Source organism: Lichenostomus cassidix, chromosome 1Aa, assembly GCF_008360975.1.
Source record: "Lichenostomus cassidix isolate B80296 chromosome 1Aa, HeHo_3.0, whole genome shotgun sequence".
Classification (NCBI taxonomy): domain Eukaryota; kingdom Metazoa; phylum Chordata; class Aves; order Passeriformes; family Meliphagidae; genus Lichenostomus; species Lichenostomus cassidix.
Genome location: NC_139480.1, coordinates 3,508,854 through 3,529,513, shown reverse-complemented (window position 1 = coordinate 3,529,513; position 20,660 = coordinate 3,508,854). Strand labels below are relative to the sequence as shown.

The 20,660-nt window shown below is 48.9% G+C and overlaps 1 protein-coding gene across 1 annotated transcript in view; it reads right to left on the bottom strand.

Annotated features, from left to right (window-relative positions):
- The window catches only part of PFKFB3 (6-phosphofructo-2-kinase/fructose-2,6-biphosphatase 3), a 40,305-nt gene extending 26,940 nt beyond the window's left edge, over positions 1–13,365 (bottom strand). The window contains exon 1 of the mRNA XM_085082322.1: positions 13,176–13,365. Coding sequence (XP_084938448.1) covers positions 13,176–13,191 — 16 coding nt within the window. The 5' untranslated portion in view covers positions 13,192–13,365. The remainder of the gene's footprint in view (positions 1–13,175) is intronic.
- Positions 13,366–20,660: the final 7,295 nt, after the last annotated feature.

Genomic DNA, 20,660 nt, shown 5'->3' with positions numbered 1-20,660 from the left:
GTCCCCTCCCAGCTCCTTGTGCCCCGCAGCCTCCTCGGTGGTGGGGTGGGATGAGGAGCAGAAAAGCCTTGAGTCTATGTAAGCCCTGCTCTGCAATAACAAAAACATCTCTGTATTATCAACATTATTTCGGTCACAAATCCGAAACACAGCCCCAGAGCAGCCACTCTGAAGAAAATCAACCCAAACCCGCACAGGGGTCCAAAGTGATGCAGTATTTTGGGGATGTGATGGGAAGAATAAAGAATTTCAGCCCTCCTGCATGCGCAGATTGTTATAGGATTTATTTTCATGGAGGTGCCCAATGGCTGAAGTAATACTGTGTTCATGAAGAACTGAATTCCCATCCCGGTGAAGCACCTGGGATGCAGCTCTCCAGGTCTCCTGCCTGCAGGCACTCAGCGAGGGATGCGAAACCCCCCAGGGATGAGGAGTCTGTTCAGCCCATTTTCGGGGAAGATCATCCCCTTCCATCACCCTCCGGAAATCGCAGCCTGTCATTATCCCATGGACTTTGCCATTGAACTGTTTCCTAACTTCTCATTACCACCCACCTTTCATTAGGAGCCTGGATCGTTATCTCATCATTGCAGGTTATTAAATCAAACAATGGCAAAGGCTGTGGCCTTTCTGGGGCTGACTCACCTCATTATGTAACAAGCCCGGGCCGGTGACAACCTCAGCATTGTCATGGTGACCGAGAAGCGTCTGAAAAAGTTGTAGGCAACGGTGTGGTGAAACCAGATTCCCTAAAGATGCTGGGGAATCTCTTCAAAGTAACGCAGGAAAACTAAAACACAAATCTCTGGGGGAGAAAATGTGGTGGTTTGTACTTCTGATGATCAAGGAGGATGTGCTTGTAGGCAGCAGCGGGCACCAGATTAATCACAGCCTAGGAAAAAGGGTATTTTTTTATCTCAGGCCTCAACCCCCGCTGATAATCAGTTTGGCTCCTGATACAGGGGCTTTTGAAGCAGCATCCCAGAAGGATCTGCTCTGCCTGGGAGGCTCAGATGGAAAGGTTCCCCTGAGGGATGCTGAGCAGGGAGGAGGCGTTGGAAGCTCAGCTCCTGCTGTTCTGCCTCCATCCACTGTAAAGCTGTGGGTAGTATTTGGGAAGGCTTTATGTAATTTTGGGCTGTCTAGCACGAATTGGTCACCTTTGAGCACTTCTACCACCTGTGGGGAGAAATGGGCACTCACTTGCACTCAGAACAATTCAGCTGCCCTGCTGTGGGTGCTGACTGCAAACCAGGATGGGATGTGTCCTGGAGGAGTTTGTATCCTGTGAGTGCAGAAGGAACCTCAGTGCTACATCCAAAACCATTCCATGCACATCTCAGTGCTCTCTAGCATCAACTGACCCCAAACACAATTCCTTGTCCAATCCATGCAGGGAGGAAGAGCAGAGCCTTGGTGAGGAGCTGCATTTCGAAATGGTGTACGTGCAGAGGATCTTCCCACGCACACCCTCACTTGCACGTCTGTGCCACGGACAGCCTGCTCATCCCTGCTTCCTCGCAGGGCTGGGATGATCCAGGCTATGGTTGCCCAACAGTGGCCCACACAGCTCAGCTCTGGTCAAGAAGAACCACTTTTGGGACCAGCACCACCCCTGGGGTTGAGCTGTTCCCTGGATCAACCTCCCCAAGGGTTCCCCTCTCCATTCAGCTGGTGGAAACCACAAAGCATCCAGAGGTGAGGTCTAAGTGTCCCACTTTCCCAGAGTGTTGCCATGTGCTTTTAAACTCGAGACCTGCAGGTATTGCTTTTAGGAGGTCTGTAAGAGACAAGTGAGTGGGAGAGTGTGTGGTGAATGAACTGAAATTTAGAATAGTAAGGCCCAGTTGTGTTTCTGTATCTTTTGCTGGAGCTCCCTACAGTCAAAACCGCTCTCAGGGAACCTCCAATTTCCTAGCAATTCTCCTAACCGAGTTTTGGACCTAAATCACTGGAATCAGATCACACAGATTGCTGGAATGCAGAAGTTAAATAACCAAATTTCCTTATCATGGTTTTCTTAAAATTCTTCCACTTAAAGAGCAATGATTTTAATGTATTTAATTCCTAGCAGATGATTTTCATTTGTGCATTTCATTTATTTTTTTTTATGCCATGGAGACCTGGCTGGGAAAAAAAAACATAAAGGCTAAAATTGTTAAAAGATATCTGCAGAATTTGGTTCTTCTTTCCCTGATATTTTCCAATCAGACATGAAAAATATTAATGGAAAATTTCTCTGGAATTTTGGGGCAAGCTGAAACAATATGGAGAACTTGCTGCCAACATATTTTCTCAAATACTTTTATATTTTCCAACCGTCAGTGACAAGCTGTTAACAGCTCCTCGGGGAAAAAAAATTGAGCTGAATGTTTAGATTTCTGCCCTGGAGTTTAATAGGGAGTAGCAAAACAGTGTCTGGGTGCCTGGCAGAGGTCACAAGGAAAGATGCTGTGCTTCAAAGCTCTTGGGAGGGCCTCAGTTTTCTCCCAAAACAACTGCTGTTACTCGAGCTGACAGACAGAGCCAGGAGGGGATGGCACAGGTGGAAGCACATGTTGGCCAGAGATTATGATTTATCTCCACTGAGCAATGATGGAGAAGGGGGAAAACCACTTTTATTTTCTCTGCTTCAGCATTTCCAGCAATATTGCTTGTTGGGGAAACATGGAATGGTTTGGGTTGGAAGGGACATTAAAAATCACCCAGTGCCACCCCTGCCATGGCAGGAACACCTTCCACTATCCCAGATTGCTCCAAGCCCTGTCCAGCCTGGCCTTGGACACTTCCAGGGGCAGCCACAGCTTCTCTGGGCACTCTGTGCCAGCACAAACTCTGTGCCACAAATAGGACAATTCTCAATCCCTGTAATCCAGACAAATGACCCCAGGACAGGGCTCCCCTCACTGTCCATCCCCTGTGCCCACCTGCACAGCTCTGGTGACTTCGTGCTGCCCGCATGTCCCCAGGTTGAGCCGGCAGTGACAGCACAGCCACAGCCAGGGTGTCACATTTCCCAGCCCAGCTGTTTACCCGGAGCTCATCCTGAATGAAAACAACTGCTGGACTGTCAACAAGAGATCTGAGAGCCACCCGACTCCCAGGCAGGCATTCCTGCCAACTTCCCAATAAAGAAAGAGAGCTGGGCTCGGGCTCAAGGCACGACCTTGCTTCACTTGGTGTTGTGTGTTTATTATCCGGCTGGGATAGCCCCAGGCACCTGATTGATGGCACCTTTCCCCCAGTGCCGGGTGAAGGCATTTGTGATGCCTCACAGTTCCCGTGGATGGTCACTGAGCCAGCAGGAGGTACAGTCTGCACACAGAGCAGAGTCTCAAACCTGCCAGCTATGCAACAGCAAGGCCTTTCTGCAGCTGTGGCTAAGGGGATCCCACCAGGATGGGACTGGGATGAAGGTGGGGTAGCCAGAAGGCCACAGCAGCTGCAGCACCACAGCTGCAGGACATGGGTCTGTTTTGTGTCCCCTCCCTGTCCTGCCCTAAACACTGCTGCTCATTCCACACCTGACCAACTGAATATCCCTAAAAAACCATCTCATGCAGGCTCAAAGCCATCTCAACCCAGAGACTGAGCAAGCACAGCTCCCTTGGACACGTGCAGGAGCACACAGACACCCCAAACTGGCAGCTGCCAGTGCCTTGGGATGCTACTCAAAAATCTGGTCCTTTTGCATTCACACAGAGCCAGTCATCCATGGCAGGGCTGACTAAGGCTCAGCCCTGGCACACGCCAGCCTCATCCCACACTGCCTTGTCTCATCTTGTTTGCAGCCAGGCCTGATACCTGCCAGGCCACCCAACCCCGTGGCTGCCAGCAAGGTATGACAGCACATCCCAAGCCAGGCTGGAAAAGGTAACCTCAGGTCGTCCAGACTTTGGGCTAGTAAAGTCACATCTATAAAAGAACTCTTCCCACCCTCTTGTCTTTCCACCTAATTGCTGCTGTTGCAACAGCCATAGATGATTTAATGGTTTATTACATTGTTCTTTTGTTTATGGGGTAAAAGCTTTGGACGTGATCAGTTTCTCAGCAGCTCAGCTGCACACAAAGATTATGAAGAGAAAAAAAAAAAAAAAGAAAAAAAAAGGAAAGGGAAAACTCTGCAGCAACCAGAGGTGATTTAATGTTTAAGAGAAACAAAGGCTTTGCTGAGTGTGTGTTCCCCTATGCACATGCTCTGCACAGCTGGCAGGAGGTGGAAATCCATTCCCTGCCTTTGGCAAAGCCACATTGGAGAAAAAAATAAACACAGAAATCACTGCTGGCAGGTGCCTCTTCTGTCTCAACTCATCCTGCTCAGGTTGATTCAACAACATGGAGATTTTGGTGGTGAAGCTACTTCTGAATCCCTCTTCCTACCCCAGAGTCTCGCCTTCCAGCTGGGAAATGGACTCAGGATGGAAAAAACAAAACAAAACAAAACAGTTTTTTTTCTTTATTATTACTCTATATGGTGTTTATTCTATAAATTTATTTTTCTTTATTTTGTTCTGAATGGGAGTGTTGTTTTGTGAACTTGGGTCTATCCCTTGAGCACCTGGTGTTGGCATAAAGCCATCCCACATTGCTATTGTGGAGGGGCTTTACTGGGTCACCCAAGCCCAAATCACAGCCTCAGCTATGTCTTACTGTTCCTGTGAGAAATCCCGTGCTAATAAGGGGTTTTTCTAAGAAAATCTGTGTGAAGGAGAAAAAAAATAAATCAAATCCTCAAATTTCTGCACCAGCCATATTAGAGTCTCCACTGGCATTAAGGTGGGATGCTTGCCTGGGTCATACCTGGGATGAAAGCACAAATTTCCTCCAAATATTGGTGACTGAGGAGCCTTTATTTTGCACTTATGCCAGGCGACCTTGCAGCACCCATTTGTATTTTTAGGGGCAGAACAAACTGATCTCACAGGCACAGAAATCACCAGCTCCACCAGTTGTCCAGCCCCCACCTTCAAGCCCCATCCTCCTGTTTATCCTACAGGAGATCCTGTTTATCCCCGGCGCATCTCGGCTCGGGGAAGACCAAAACTGGGAACACAAATTCCTCCTCGAGGGTCACAGATTTGCGAGCAGGACGAAAAACGCCCAACTTTCCTCCCAGTCCCACTGGGAGAAAAACACCCCCAACACCAGCAGGTTATCCCGGTTGTTTACGAGCCTCAGCTGCTCTCCGGGCTGTCTGGAAATAGCCGGAAAGGCCAGCAGCTCTCCCGGCTCAAACACGCTCCTTTCGCGTGTCCCGGAGGAGGAGGTGCTGCTGCCGAGCGCAGGACAGCGGAGCCGCAGCGCTTCGTCCCGCAGTTCATGTGAACGCGGCATGCACAGCCCGTGTGCCTTCCCGGGGCTGGCACGTGTCCGCTGTCCCCGCTGTCGCTTGTCCCGCATTGCCAGCAGGCCGATAAAATAATAAATAAATGGGTAAACAAGTCCACCCCGCTGCCCTGGGAAAGGTTTTCGGATAAACAAGCTCTGGAGGAGGCAGGGAGGGGGATAAATCAAGTTGGCAGCACTTTAACACCAGCCCTGCCTGTCCCTGACCGAAGAGAGTCCAAAAAGAGCCCAAAGAGGCGCAAAGGACATGGCAATAGCTCCTTTTCTCCGTGGATTTATCATCACCTTCTCCCACCGCCCCTTCCCCAGCAGCGTTGTTTCTCCCCAAACCATTTCACAAAAAGACATTGGTCTGTCTCAGCTTTCCCCCTCTATCCTCAGATAATCTTGTCCAGGGCTGAGCAAAGCTTTCCTTGATTTCCAGCCAAAGCAACATCTCTCTCCGTGGCGTTTTAACACCCTGCTCCTGCCCACAGGGGCTGGTTTGTAAGTTCTGTATTGTATTCTGATTTGTAATATTTGCACTACAATGAGGTCTGAACCAGTAACAACCCCCCGAATGTGCCTACAGAGGGAACACAGCCCAGGATGCTCAGGTTTGGTGCAGAGAGAGCTGGATCTGTGGATAAGAGCAGCTAAAGGCCCTGTCACTGCAGCCTCCAGCCCAACACTGCACCCTCCTGTGCCTCAGTTTCTCGGATAAAGATGGATTCAATGAGCAGCAAAGGACTTGGGAGAGGGGGAACAAAAATGTCTCAGCATCAACTCTGAATAAATAACATTAAATCCCTGGACAAAATATTAATACTATTAATATTAATATTAATACTATTAATATTAATATTAATAATTAAAAACAAAAAGGAAAGCCCAACTCCATGGTGTTTTAGCATAGTATACAAAATGCAGGAGGTTGGGTTTTCTGGACTGGATGGTGCTGCTTCCTCAGCACCAAGGAAAGGCACATCTCACTCCAGGCCCTGTGCTTTTGGGAAGAGGCTTCATCTGGGATGGGACAGAGTGGGCAATACCAATGAGATGTTTTCAGAACAGGATATATGTAAGAGCACAAAATGAGAATTACTTTTTTACCCAGGAGGGAAAAAAACTGGGGAATAGCTTTCAGCCTGGAAAAGGATGCTACGGAGAAGATAAAAGCTATTCTTTACAGCAAGGAATATTTAAGGTTTATACAGGAAATGTTGCCCCAGTATTTGTGGAATCCTAATACCCCTTGCCAGGACAAGAAATTCTTCAGGGGAAAACACAAGGGAAATCTAAATCTGCCTGTGGGGGTTTGATCTTGACTCCCAACTGGGGCCTGTGTGCCATCCTTTTTTTTTTCCCCCCAGTCTTAAAGCATAGTTATGATGGGGAAAAAAGCAGGTGTCCTGCAGAGGTGTGTGTAGCTGCACGCACACACCAGGAAAACAGGGATCACACCTTGACGGCTGCTGGTTTTGAAATCCTCCCACGCCCCTCCATGAAAAAGCCTGTGGTCATCTGATTTAAAGCCTTTGGAGCTGTTTTGTGCTGAGATCAATTTCCCCATCGTGGAGGGTGTGTTAGGGAAAGGTTCAGCATGGCAGCAGCTCTGCTGGCACAGCTCTGGTGGCACGAGGATGGTGGAATGCTAGGTGGGAAAGTAGCCTGGGAGGTGTTGGTGGTGGGATCTGAGCAATGAGGTCAAGCCCAAGCCTATGCTGGGCTTCTTTTCAGCTGGTGGCTCGATAAAAAGCACCAGGATTTTGCCAATGCATTTTTGCCATGCAGAAGGGAGGCAGGATGCCAACAAGAGGGGTTTTCCACCATCCTGAGTTGCTTGGTGGGCTGCTGGCCCTGGCAGGGCAGGTTTTGGGTTTGTGCTCCCAGGTTAGGAGATGAGGAAATGCCACTGACACTTCTGTGTGGTTTAATTCCCAGACTCAGGAAGTCTGAGAGGTGCTAACAACCCATATCTCACATGTTTTCTGTGGAATGATCAGAATGCAGAGAGAGTCCCAAAAATCCCACTGGACCTCACAGAGCTGCACACACCTTAGAAGGCCTACAACAGTTTCTGGAGGAGAGGTGGTTCCACCTGCAGCTGGTGGCAGCCAAGGTTGTCCCACCTGGCCACCACACCAGAGCCATGAGATGTGGTGGGCTCTGCTGCTTGGCTGTGCACGACCCTGTGAGCAGCAAGGGGAGCAAAACCAGTCATGGTGACCCCGAAATCCATTAGCAACTCTCCACGAGTGGCCATAAATGCTAAAGAAAGTGCAAAAGCCAAGAGGCAGCAGAGAGGTCAAGCTCACCGAGGGCTTTCTTGGAAGTGCAGGGAGGTGCTGGGAGGGGTGGGATGAGGGGACAAACACCTGCTCCTCTGGGCCCTTCGGCTCAAGAGGCTGGGGAGGTGAAAGGGGATGAACCGAAAACAAGAGCCAGAAGGAAAATACCACAGAGAAACATAGGCCAGGGAGCAAAGCAGATGGGAGGGGATTTCCAGCCTTCCAGGAAAGGTGTTCAGTGAAAACAAGGTGATAGTTTGACTCAGGCACGAGCCGGTGAGTCAGGAGAGCCTGGGCCAGTTCTGCCACACATTTCCTCCCAGCCCTTTGAGCAGACACCCACGGTGTCACTGTCACCAGGACAGTCCCTACAGGGAGCTGCAGCAGGCAGGACCCTCCTCAGGCAGCTTCTGACTGCTCACATGGCTTCTCTGCATTGTGTGCATAGCTCATCAGCACTTAAAAATCCTGCCCAGTGCCTCTGACAGGAAATGCAGGATAAAAACTTTTCCAGGGCTGCCAGGAAAACATGACATCAAGGAGCGATGGGTGACGTGACCGGCAAAGGCAGCAGTGTGTGGGTTTGCAGGGCATTGCTAGCAATCCAAAAAGCAGCCCAAAGTGACAAGATTATCCCTTGCAATACCTAAAAAATGCTTCAGAAAGGCAGTTCTCCACCTTTAGCTCCCTGCAAAAGCAGAGTTTCCCATCAGGGGGTGTTGTGATCTGAGTCACTGCAGGAGCTGGGATAGCAAGGAAGTGCTTGGTGGAGCAGGGGACAGGCAGCAGAAATAAATAACAATGCTGGGATGTGGCACAGTCCTGCCCTTTCCCTTCATGCTCACGGGCAAAAGGCACCTCTACTCCTGCTGACAAGAGCCTCCCTGATCCTAACAAGCAGAAATGACAGCAGGAGATGCTGTAACTTCTGCTAGCTGAATGTACAGAGGCTTAATAAAGAGCAGTGTTATTACAGTGACCAGGCTGTCCTGCTCCCCTCACCACGCAGCTGGAAATCACCGGGCTTGGTGGCAGAAATCACCTCCACAAATCATCCCCACCAGAGCATTTCTGCTGCCAAAACAATTCCAATTATCAGTTTCCCTGCTGTGTAACAACTTCTGCCACCTTTGAATAGGAGCTGCTTGCAGGAGATCCAAGAATCATGGGATGGTTTGGGTTGGAAAGGACCTTCAAGATCATCCAGTTCCAGCTCCCTGCCATGGGCAGGAACACCTTCCAGGGTCCCAGGGTGCTCAGAGCCCCATCCAGCCTGGTCTTGGACACTTCCAGGGATCCAGGGGCAGCCACAACTCTTTCATGAGAATGTTTTATGCTGAGTGAATCAGTCCTTATGGAGGAAGGGGATGCAGGGAGGTAGAACTCTGGGAAAATCAGAGATGATTTTCAAACCTGCTGCTCCCCTCTGCATGGTGGGTTCTCTGTTCCTCCAGCCCCTGCTAGCCGTGAGGTTTGTGCTCATCTCAGCTGTGTGTTGCCACCTTGGAGGCAACTCTCTGGCTCTCCTTGTGGTCTCCTTGTGTCTCTTGCCCAATTCAACACCACACAGGATCCTTTGCTCACAACATTCCAGCAGTAACATTCCCTGATGACCAGTGGTCCAAACTGTGCCCAGTGGGTTCCACGTCCAACAGCTCAAATCCAACCTGCACCTTTATATAGACCCATAAATAATATATTCATGGAGTCATGTTTTTGTTTCTGCTGGGAAACACTTGCACCATGCATTTGCCATGCCCTGGGCAGCTTGATAATGGCTGTACCCCAATGGGGAGCCAGAGCTGGGTCAGGGCAGTGTCTGGTGTCAGTCCAGGCTGGGAGATAAAGGGATTGAGAGCAGTCCTGCCATACTGGGGGTGCTGGTGGATGAGAGGCTAGACATGCCCTGGCTGTGTGTGCTGGGAGCCCAGAAACCCCCTGTTCCCTGGGCTGCATCCAAGGCTGTGAGAGCAGCAGAAGAGATTGTCCCCCTCCACTCTCCTCTTGTGAGACCCCACCTGGAACACCCTGTCCAGATCTGGGGTCCCCAGGATGAGAGGGATGTGAAGCTGTTGGAGCAAGTGCAGAAAGGCCATGAAAGTGCTCCAAGAGCTGGACAACTTCCATCATGGAGACAGGCTGAGAGAGCTAGGGGTGTTCATCTGGAGAAGGGAAGGCTCTGGGCAGACTTTAGAGTCCTTCCAGTGCCCAAAGGGAACCTATAAGAAAGATGGGGACATTTTTTAGCAGAATCTCTTGCAATAGGACAAGGCATGATGGTTTCAAAGAGTTGATTTATATTAGATATAAGGAAGAAATTTTTTAGGATGAAGGTGATGAGGCCCTGGCACAGGTTGCCAAGAGAGGTGGTGAATGCCCCATCCCTTGAAATATTCAAGGCCAGGTTGGACTGGACTTTGAGTATCCTCATCAAGTACAAGATATCCTTGCCTTGTCAGAGGGTTTGGAACTAGATCATATTTACATCCTTTCCACCCCAAACTGTTCTGTGCTTCTATCATCAAGAGTTCAATCTCTGCTTGCTGCCTTTCAGCCTTATCTCCAGCTCCTTCCCAGCCAGCAGTACCAGGATTTCATTTGTCCTTTGACAGATGACAAATGTCCTGCTGGCTGGAAATGTCCTGGCAGCTTATCACCTGCACACTCCCAGGCTTCCTCGCGCCAGCTGCAGTAATTAAATCATATTTCTCAGGAAGGGCACTTTAGGTGAAAGCTCCCAACACCTCCTGCCAGCAGAGCTGCAGCCACAGACAGGTCTTTGCCAGGGTGATGGCACTGCTTGGGGATCAGGACTCTCTCCAGTGCTCCCAGCTGATGCAGCAGTGCTGGAAGAAATTAATTCCTGTCCTAAGCTCATTCCTTCTGGCTGTCCTTGAGCATCCCTGCTAGAAATACCTTTCTTTAATATCTGAAACTGCCAGATGCCTTGAGGTTGGCTAAATAGCAGCTGTTACACAGACATGAAGTGCAGATCCTGTGGCACCACCAGCTACAATGCCTGAGGAGAAAGGAGGCAGAACAGAGCCAAGGCAATCAGGATTTCACACAGACTTCTCAGGGAGACACGGGAAAGCGATGCCAAAGCTGCAAGTGGTGAGAAACCAGCAAAGACGGGGGTGGAGTTTGCATTTTCCTCTGCAGGATACTCCATTTCCATACACAGGAGTGTGCAAAAACAGCTGAGAGCCTCCAAAATGCTCATCCCAAAGCCTCCCTGTGCATCAAGGTACATGGGGTTTGCAGAGCAGCAGCCCTTAGGCAGAACCTTCTCTTTGCACCCTGGATCAGGGTGGCAGTGAGCAAGCCCTGAGGTGAGATGCTGTTCCCAAAAGGCTCCCAAAGTAAAGGCTCAACCTCCTTGCCCAGCTGCCCAGAGTCCCACATTCTTCTGGGAGGATCAGGAACACAGCCAGATTCCAGCTCAGCTGAAGCCACCACCTTGAGCAAGGATTTTTATGCGCCAAGTTGAAATGTGAGGAAAATATCTTCATGCCCAACTCTCTTGCAAACTCAGGATGTGCACAGCTTGCTGGGGGCAGCTTTTGGAGAGCAATCACAAGGCTGTGCTCTCCACGAGTGTCCTGCCTGATGGCTTACAGAGGTTCCCTGTATCTGCCCAGCAGCAGCCACCCAGCAGTGCCCCACCAGCCCAACGGGGGGCAACCTGTTACAGGCTGCAGCCAGGTCACAGCACTGCTAAGCCACCACTAAACCATGGCCCCAAGTGCCAGATCTACATATCCTTTAAATCCCTCCAGGCATGGTGACTCCACGACTTCCCCAGGCAGCCTTTCTCAGAGCTTGTCAACTTTTGTGGTGATGAAATTTTTCCTTAAATACACAAGCAATGGACAAAACTCATCCACATTGGCCTCTCTGCCACCTTGTACTCTGGAGCTGCGCGGAGCTGCCGAAAGCTGCTCTGGCATTTCAAGGTTGACCTCTAGAGGAAGTTTGTAGCCAGACGAGCTGCGGCTGCGAGGGTGACACAAGGGCTGCAGGACCGAATGGCTGAGGACTCGCAGGTCAGCTGTGCCCCTCGTGCCTGGCAGCGATGACAAGGACAGCCTTGTGTCCCAGCGGAGGCGTCCTGCCCGGTTTAGGTGTGCTGGGCAGGACCGCACGGAAAAGCATCAATTACCGCAAATCCACCGTGTGTCCCCAAGTGCTGGAATCCTGCCTGTCATTCCTACCCCTGCTGAGGCTGCAGGAGAGCCACTCTCCATCATGGGAAGCTCCCCCGGGCTCTCCCTGCTCCCCACCAAGAGCTCAGTGCTTTCAAAGTCTCACACAAAGTCTCCCTCCCACCGCCCACCCCCAGCATCTCTCCCTCTACTCTAAATTAATCCCTTTATCACCTAAAATTAAATCAAGCCCTGCAGTCTGCTGCGCTGTCAAGATGCGAGGGTGTGAACCACATCACGCTCCGCTGAGCCTTAAAAGGCAAGAGAAACCTCGGCGCCGAGATAAAGATTCTGTGAGCATCACTGCGGGCTCTGCCTCGCCCCCGAAACATCCTCCCCAGAGCAGGGAGAGGGGAGAAAAACAAATACAGCCCTCTCCCCGCAAATTTCATCCCCTCCTTGCTGCCCCTCGATGCCGTGGCAGTCGCAGGGTGTGACACCTCTGTCCCTGCCCGCCGGCCAAAGCACCTGTGCGCGACACTGAGCAGCACCTTCTCCCCGTGTCCTTCACATCCCGACCTAACGCTGCCTCCCCTGGCTTTTTTGTCTCCTGGAGAAGTCTTTTCCCCCTCGGTTTCTCCGCCCAATAGAGCTGTTAGGAAAAGAGACCACCACAAGCATCCCACCCTGTGTCCCACCGTGCCCGCGATGCCCTCTGGAACGAGGAGGGGACATTCCAGAGTCTCTGCTTCACAGCAGCCCGGAGAGGATGGAAAACTCATCCAGGAGCACCCGTCAGGGTTTTAGGTCCCATACTGGGTGCTTCTTGCCCACACTAGGAGGTGGCAAGTGGGGATTTCTACCGGCTGAGTTCTGTGGAAAAGAGGTGGTTTGGGGTGCAGAGCCGAGAGCACCACGGCGTGAAAGAGGCTTGCTCAGGTGGGATATCCTTCCCGAAAGCCATTTACCTCCCCAGTCTCTCTTCCCAGCCCCTCACTGAGCACCTTCAAGGACACAAATGCGCGCAGGTTGCCAAATCTCAGAGCATCGCCCCGGCGAGCCCCCAGCAGCACCCTTTGCCCAGGAACATCCTGCTGTCCTCTGTCCTCAGTCCCTGCACCACCCAGAGCAGCTCATTCTCCTCGCCCGGGGACAGAGGAAAAACCCCACAGCCCGGGGAAGGCGGAGAGGGGACATTTGCCTTTATCGGGCTGCACAGAAACACTCACACACCGCGCACACAACCTCGGGGTGTTCCCCAGCCTCCCCCAAAGCCAGCGGTGCGGCAGAGCTCCCATCTCCCACCCCTGCAGGAGGCACCGCCCGGGGCACGGACACAGCCCTGCATCCCCAAAATTCCTTCCCGGCGCTCCGGGGGAGCATCCCGGGATGCTGCCCACCCATCCAGCCCTACCTTTGCGGAACGGCATGGAGCGGGAGGAGGCAGCGCTGCGCTCGGACGCCTGGGTGCCGCGGACGCGGACGCTTTCTCTTAGATATATAAATTAAAAAAAATAAATATATATATATTTCTTCTATATCTGTATTTTTTTCCTTCTTCTTCCTTCTTCTTTCAGAAGGAAACGGACATATTTGGGCAAAGCCCGGCAGAAACCAGCGTCATTCCGAGGGTGGCACTGCAGAAAGGAGGAAGTTCTTGCAGTTTCAGAGCTTTTAACCCTTCGTTTCCCGGAGACAGCAGGGTTGGGAGGGAGGTGACAGGAACAGGACAAGGAGCTGATGGATTTAGAAAGGGATGGAAGGTACTGGGAAAAGGTTTTTGAGTTGATTTGTGGTGTTTTTTTGTTGGTAGGTTCAGTACCGAACTGAGTGTAACGGATGTGGATTTGATAATGCAGTTTTGGCCTCCTGCATCACTTCTGCTGATTTCTGAGCTCATCAGAGCACCAATCCCATCTTCGTTGTGGTGGCACTGGGGCAAACTGGGAAAACTCAACTGCTTCAGAAACAAGGGGGTCAGAATCTCAGATCCCCATGTTCAGCATCTCCTGCCTGCCCTTGCACAGGCAATTGGAAATGCAGATCCTGCTGTGCTGGATCCTGAGGATGAGCTAATACCTCTGGGATCACAGGGGATCTCCTGGGATCACAGGGCTGGGATGAACCATCAGCTTTGGAGCAACATCAGGTCTGTGTGTCCTCAGGTTGCAGCAGGAGGTGTAGGTGAAGCTTTCAAATCTCTATAAAACACAAAACCAGATTTTTACAGTTTTATTACCCAGGATAAATGTGGATAAGCAGTTCATCTCTAGAAATATTTCCAGCACACAATTCCAGAGCTTTGCAAAAGAAATTTGATGCAATATACTCCAGGTTAGACCTAGAATGAACTTGGGCATCTTATCCATCAAAATCCATGTTCATGTCCAAGTTTGTTGTCCATAACACTGTGCACAGCTTGAAAGGGACTTAGTTCCTCAGGTGGATTTTTTTTTTTTTTGTCCCAACACTGATCTTGCCTGGACACTGCCACTTCAGCTCCAAAAACTTCCCAGCAGGAGCTTCCCAGAGCTTTGTAGTTGCAACCAGGACTTGTATTAGAGGATGATGGTTCAGGTCCACTTCTGCCACCTGGTTCTTGCCCTGGGATTTGCTCCTGGTATTCTGTGCATTGACCTAGAAAGATCTCAGATGGGACCATCTTTGGTGTCCATACTTCTGCTTTCAGTGCTCCCTGTGGGAAAATTCCAGAAACTATCTTCCAAGCTCCAGTCAAAGCCATTGCAGGAGTCAGAGCATCATTTCCTATATCAGATACTATTGGGTTTCACCCACAGAAAGCACCTCAGGCATCTCAGTGGTGCCAGGCAGCTTAAATAAGAAGAGAAGACTTCAAACATAGCCTGGGAATTTCTGTTGTATGAGGATCTTCACTCCTTACTGTTCAACAGCATTACTGTCTGGGATCTAAAAAGAACAACATAAAAGTAACAATAGTAATAATTAAAAAAAATACTGAGAATCAAGCTGGTCCCAAAACAAGATTTAGATGAACAAACTCTGGTCCAGGACAGTGAAATCAGGGTATCTCTCCTCCTGGCAGAGCACAAATGCCAGGCTGCACAACCAGAGAGGGTGGCAGCAGCTCAGCATCACTTGAGGTTTTCAGAACAGGTTAGGCAAACACAAACACCCTGGGAAGGGTTTCAGCCAGCACTGATTGTGCCCCAGGGCTGAGGGATGGTCCAGAAAGCTTCATGGGATCTTCCCAAGCTCTGGTTTCTGTGGGAGAGGCACTTGGAGCCTCAATGGTTGCTACCAGCTTTCCCAGCCATGTCCTGTAGGAAGATGTCTCCAAAGGAAACAAAAGCATAATTTAATGACTAATATGTCAGGGAGGTTGTTTAGTTAGAAGTGACCCAGCAAAGGCTCATTTTATCTTTCTCCCAGGTTTAAAACCCATATGTCTTAGAAATATAGAATAGTTTGGGTTGGAATGGATCTCAAAGACAACCTAGTGCCAAATCCCCTGCCATGGCAGGGACATCTTCCACTTTCCCAGGTTGCTCCAAGCCCAATCCAGCCTGGCCTTGGACAATTCCAGGGATCCAGAGGCAGCCTCAGCTTCTCTGGGCAACGTCTTCCAGGGCCTCCCCACCCTCATGGGGAAGATTTTTCCCCTCAACTTTATCCTTAGGCACAGAAAAACCTTTTTAGCCAGGATGGAGACTTAATTTGCCTTCCCCACCTTGCACTGAATCCCTCCATGTGCACAGCCAGGCTTTGCACCAAGGGGCACAGGGATGAAATGAGCTGCTCTGCACATACCTGAGGGAAGCTGAGACATCTTTACCTGTGCTGGGAGGAATTGATCTTGGAGTCAGTGATTGCCCAGCCAGGAAATCAGTATTGAACTGTTCTGCCTTTCCAGTTAGTGAGATAATGGGTGGGAGCAGAGTGAGACAGGAATGTCAGTGCTTTCAGCCTGAGAATCAGTCACGGGGATCTCCTTCACTGCAAGGCTTGTACTCTACAAGCAAATAAGAATGCAAACAGCTCCTTTGAAATATTTATAACATTTTGAATAGCTTGCATGGCACAAACCCAAGGAAGATGAGGGTGCTGGGAATTGCTGGCACTGGGTACACCGTGGGACTTGCTAGCATGATTGATCTGGCTTGCAAAGTTCTATTTTGTCCTTTTGTAAGATATCTCCCAGAAGAGACTGGGAACAATGAGCTTTTGGAGAGTTTAGAGACAACCCCCCCTGTACACTGTAGCCTGACCTAGAGAGATTACTTTTATTAACCTCTGGTATTAGTGCTGGCATCTTCATATCACAAAGATTAGATGCTCTGTAAAGGTGTAGAGACAAGATTGGATTAGAGAGATGCAGGTCAAAGACTTAGGACAAGGAGGAATGGTTTTAAACAGACAGAGGGCAGGGGTGGATTAGAGATTAGGAAGAAATTCTTCCCCATGAGGGTGGTGAGGCCCTGGCACAGGTTGCCCAGAGAAGCTGTGGCTGCCCCAGGATCCCTGGAAGTGTCCAAGGCCAGGTTGGACAGGGCTTGGAGCAACCTGGGATAGTGGAAGATGTTGGAATTAGATTATCTTGAAGGTCCCTTCTAATCCAAACCATTTTGTTCCCAGATACTCTTGGTCCCTTGCACAGCTCAGGATCCTGGTCTCCTGTTTTGCACAATTTTCAGCTTTTGGGTTTAGGAGAACTGGACAGTGTTTCCCAGGAGTGATCTGCAGGCAGGAATTACTGCAGCTGTCAGGTACAAACCTTCCTGGCTCTGCTGCTGCTGCTGCCAGCTCCAGCAGGTTTCTAAATTTGATTTTGCTCTTTCCACGCAGGAAACTCACTTTCCCTTCTCCATTGATTTCTGTGGCTTTGAATTGCTACCACACACCCACCTGGCACTGAGGAGGAAATGTCACATTTGGAGAAACATCTGCATCCTTCTTCTGATGCATCAAGAGTGACAGAAAATCAATTCTATTTCACACAGTCGAGGCTTGCTGAGGCAAATCCTTGCCATGCAGTTAACTCCCCCTTTTTCAAAAACAGGGAAAAAAAAAAAAAGATGTATTGATTTTATGATGCCAACACCATTATTTTTGAACATAAAAGCTGATAGGAGCCTCAAGTTTCCAGGCTTTTATGTTCCCCAATACTGCAGGAAAATCAAAAACCTTCAGGCTTTGCCCATGAATAAATCAGCTGGCTGGATAGAAATAAAATGAAGCAGAACATTTTTAAATGTTCAGGTAGAAATCCAAGCAAAGAAAGGGGAGGAAACACATGACTAATATGTGATAGCTGAAGATATTTCAAAACTTAATTTCCTTATTAGCCCTTAATTCCTGACTTCCTCAGAAGAGCTGACTCCTTGAAGGTGAATGTGATACTTCTGGGGCAGTGTCTTAGGATGCAATGGTGTGTTATATGGGATGGTGGGCAGGGCTGTACTGATGTGGTGCAGAGAGATGGATCTCTCTCTAAAATTTGTGCTTGAAGCAAATCCCTGAATCCCAGTTTGAGTACAGTTCTTTGCCACAGGATTATTTCCCTGAAAAGGTCTTTAAATTTTGCTGGGCGAGTGCAACAACACCTCCTACAAAGAGGGAAGACAAGACACTGGGAATTCTCCAGCTCTCATCCTCTCCCAGTGGTAACTCTGCCTCACTACAACTGCACAAACCCAGCACTTGCCCCAAATGGAAAAACAAGACCCCACCAATTTTCCTTTCCCATCCTCCCAAGAGAAGCTCGGTGTGTTTTGCCAGAGTATCATTTGAGTTTTGGTTCACAGTTGCTATACAAGTTTTACAAGTTGAAAGCAGAGAAGTCCAAAAGTTCTACCCAGCTTTGTGCCTGCGGCAGAAGGTGGAGAAACCCACGATGAGCTGAAGACCTTTGTCTTGGCAGGACCATGTGGATTCCTGAGCTGTTGACTTGCTGCAAGCTCTCAAATGGAGGCCAGAGATCAACACCTTAGAGACTGGGAGAGGAAAAACAGCTCAAGGGCTGTGGAGTGGCAAGATGCTTAAAAGCTGCTTTGAAAAAAAAAACAACAACCCCACATTCTTCTCAGAGGAGGAATAAGAAGCAGGAGAGAAGAAAGGAAAGGGTTAGGCATTTCCATGGGAAAGATCTTGTTTTCTTAGAGCTGAGGTTGTTTGGGGCTTTAAGGATGTGCTGTAACTGTTGGGGACTTTTATCATCCATTCTCTCTCTCAAGGAACAGAAGTGAAAGACTTTAGGTTTGCCCAGCTTTTTGTCCAGCAGTTAAAAGTCCTGCAGACTTTACAGCACTTTTTTCTTCCTTGCCACTAACTTGCTGATTTGCATCTCGAGTGACACAAAACGTATTTTTGCAGTAAATAGGAGATAAAATCACACTGGACATTCAAGGCAAGCAGCACTGGTAACCCCCTGACCTGCAGAAAGAGAAAGGCAATCTTGCCAACCCAAGCACTCATTTTGAAAAAGTTTCAGAGTTACTAAATCCTTCAGTGAGGAGGAAAAAAGAGCAACTACTCCTTTAGTGCTCCTGACACAAGGCATGAGTATCTATGATTAGATCTAGGGCTGCCCAGGGGTTAAGGCCTGTCAGCTCTGGCTGATGTTATGAGCAACTCATGTAATTACCAGTTTTTGCATCCTCAAAAAATCTTGTCATCCTTTGTGAAGCAGGAAATGTCACTGAAGTCGTAACCTGAAAAAAAGGTTTATTTTTGAGCAACCTGGTCTGGTGGAAAGTGTCTCTGCCTATGGCAAAGTTTTGGAACTAGATGGGCTTTGAGGTCATTTCCAAACCAAACCATTCTATGATTTTATGATTCAGAACAAGGCAAAGCAAGTGAATTTATCCACTACACTACATCACAGGTAAATAACACCTGTGTTCACATATTAAACACGAAGTTAAGGGCCATGTGCCCTGCCAGGAGCTGCCTGACCATCTCCAGCTGGGCTCCAGAAGTTCCATAACCAGAGGCCAGGGGTGGTGTATGAGGGTAAATGGAACTGATCAGATGATAAAGGCACTGGGACTGCTCTTTAACTTCTCTGCAGCTTGAATAAAATCACAGCATCACAGGGCAAGAGGGAAGTCCTTTATTGAAAGTCCTATCTACAGGACACACCAAAAGAATTCCCAAGCCCAGGTGCTACTCCCAAACCCATCTGTAAAGAACCTACATCTCCACAGGTCAGCACAGCAGAAATCCACATCTCCTGGCTGTGTCCTCTCATTGATTAGAGATAGCAAATTAACAGAGCACACACTGCTAAACACAATCAATCTGTTTGTCTTTAAGGACAATTGCCTGATCACCTAAAGGCAGGAATTCTCCTAAGGACTCAGTCATTACAGTACTGAACTTACAGCTACAGAAGCTGCTTGTAAAAACACAGTAAATACTCCATGATCACATCTTGCTTTTTTGGGAAAAGGAATAGGGTTAGTCTTGCACCCAGCTAGGAGCACTTTACCAATGCCAGATGCATCCATACATGGCCCTCAGCTGTGTGATGTTCTTGCTGTCTTCCAATTTTTAGAGAATTTTAATTAATTTTTACAATTCTGAGAGTAGCTAAGCATGGACACTGTTCTTACGAAGGACAAGAAAATCATCAATAACAGTCAGCATGGATTCCCTGAGGGAAAGTCAGGTTTTACCAACTTGATAACCTTCCACAATGGAATGACTGGCCAGGCACACAGTGGGAGAGCAGAGGGTATTGTCTGCCTGGACTTCTGTAAGGCTTCCAACCATTGTCTCCTGTAAGATCCTCCTCACAAAGACGCTCTTGAAGCTGCAGGAGCCGACACCAAAAACTGGGAATGCCTGGTCCCAGCGATCAGTGGCTGAGGGTCTGGCTGGAGGCCAGGAGCTCCTGGTGAACTCCAGTGGTCAATGCTGGCTCCAGCCCTCTTTAACACCTTTATTAAAGCAAGTTTGCAGATCGCAGACTGGGAGGAGTGGCAGCTACTTCAGAGTGTCATGCTGCCACCCAGAGGGACCTGGGCAGGTCGGGAAGAGGTTGGCAGGAATATAATGGTGCTCAACGAGAAGTGCCAAGTCCTGTACCTAGGGAGGAGCAATCCCCAGCACGAACGTGGGATTTAATTTAATGTAACACAGGGTGGGTGAATCTCCGTCTTGCTCAGGACCTCTTGCACCAAGTGCTGTAAGGACTGAAAGTTCTCACTCCCTCATTGGACTTCTGCTTGTGCAACAGGAAGGATCTGAGAGTTTAAGATCCTCTTTGAAACCTTCCATATTTGTCCTTCTATCTTTAAGAAAACTATATGAGGTTACAGCATGTATTTTCTCTTGCACAGAAGGGTAAAACACCCAACGCACTCAAATCTCCCACAGGAGCTTGATTTCAGATAAGCCCCTCCTACAGCAACCACTTACACAGCACATGAATTCCATCTCCTGAATTTATTTCAGAATCCAAAGCTCAAGGCTAAGAGAATTTACCATTTTCTGTTGCCAAAAGAAAAAGCAGCTCCACAAGGAACGTGGATTTTGGTTGCAAGTACAGGGAAATAGGGTGAAATCCCAACTCTCTAAACCACCTTTTGCATATCCTTGGGCAAGATTTTTTTTTGTATCTGCCTCCCTCCTTTAATGGCTATTCAGACAGAAATTCTTTGGGGTAACAGCTCTCACTTTTCATGTAACAGTGGCAAAGTAAACTTAGATTTTGATAATAGTGTGGTAAAAATATTCCCTGCAAGCTCCATCTCATCAAATTTCAGTTTGACACTGAGTAGATGAAGTAATAAACTGACACGTGGAATTCAACAGAGGTTAAGTGCAGAACCGTGCAGGTGAGAAAATAAATCATAATCTATGTCCTTAATGATGGGTTCTGAAATAGCAGTTAGTGCTCAGCAACAACACCTTGGGG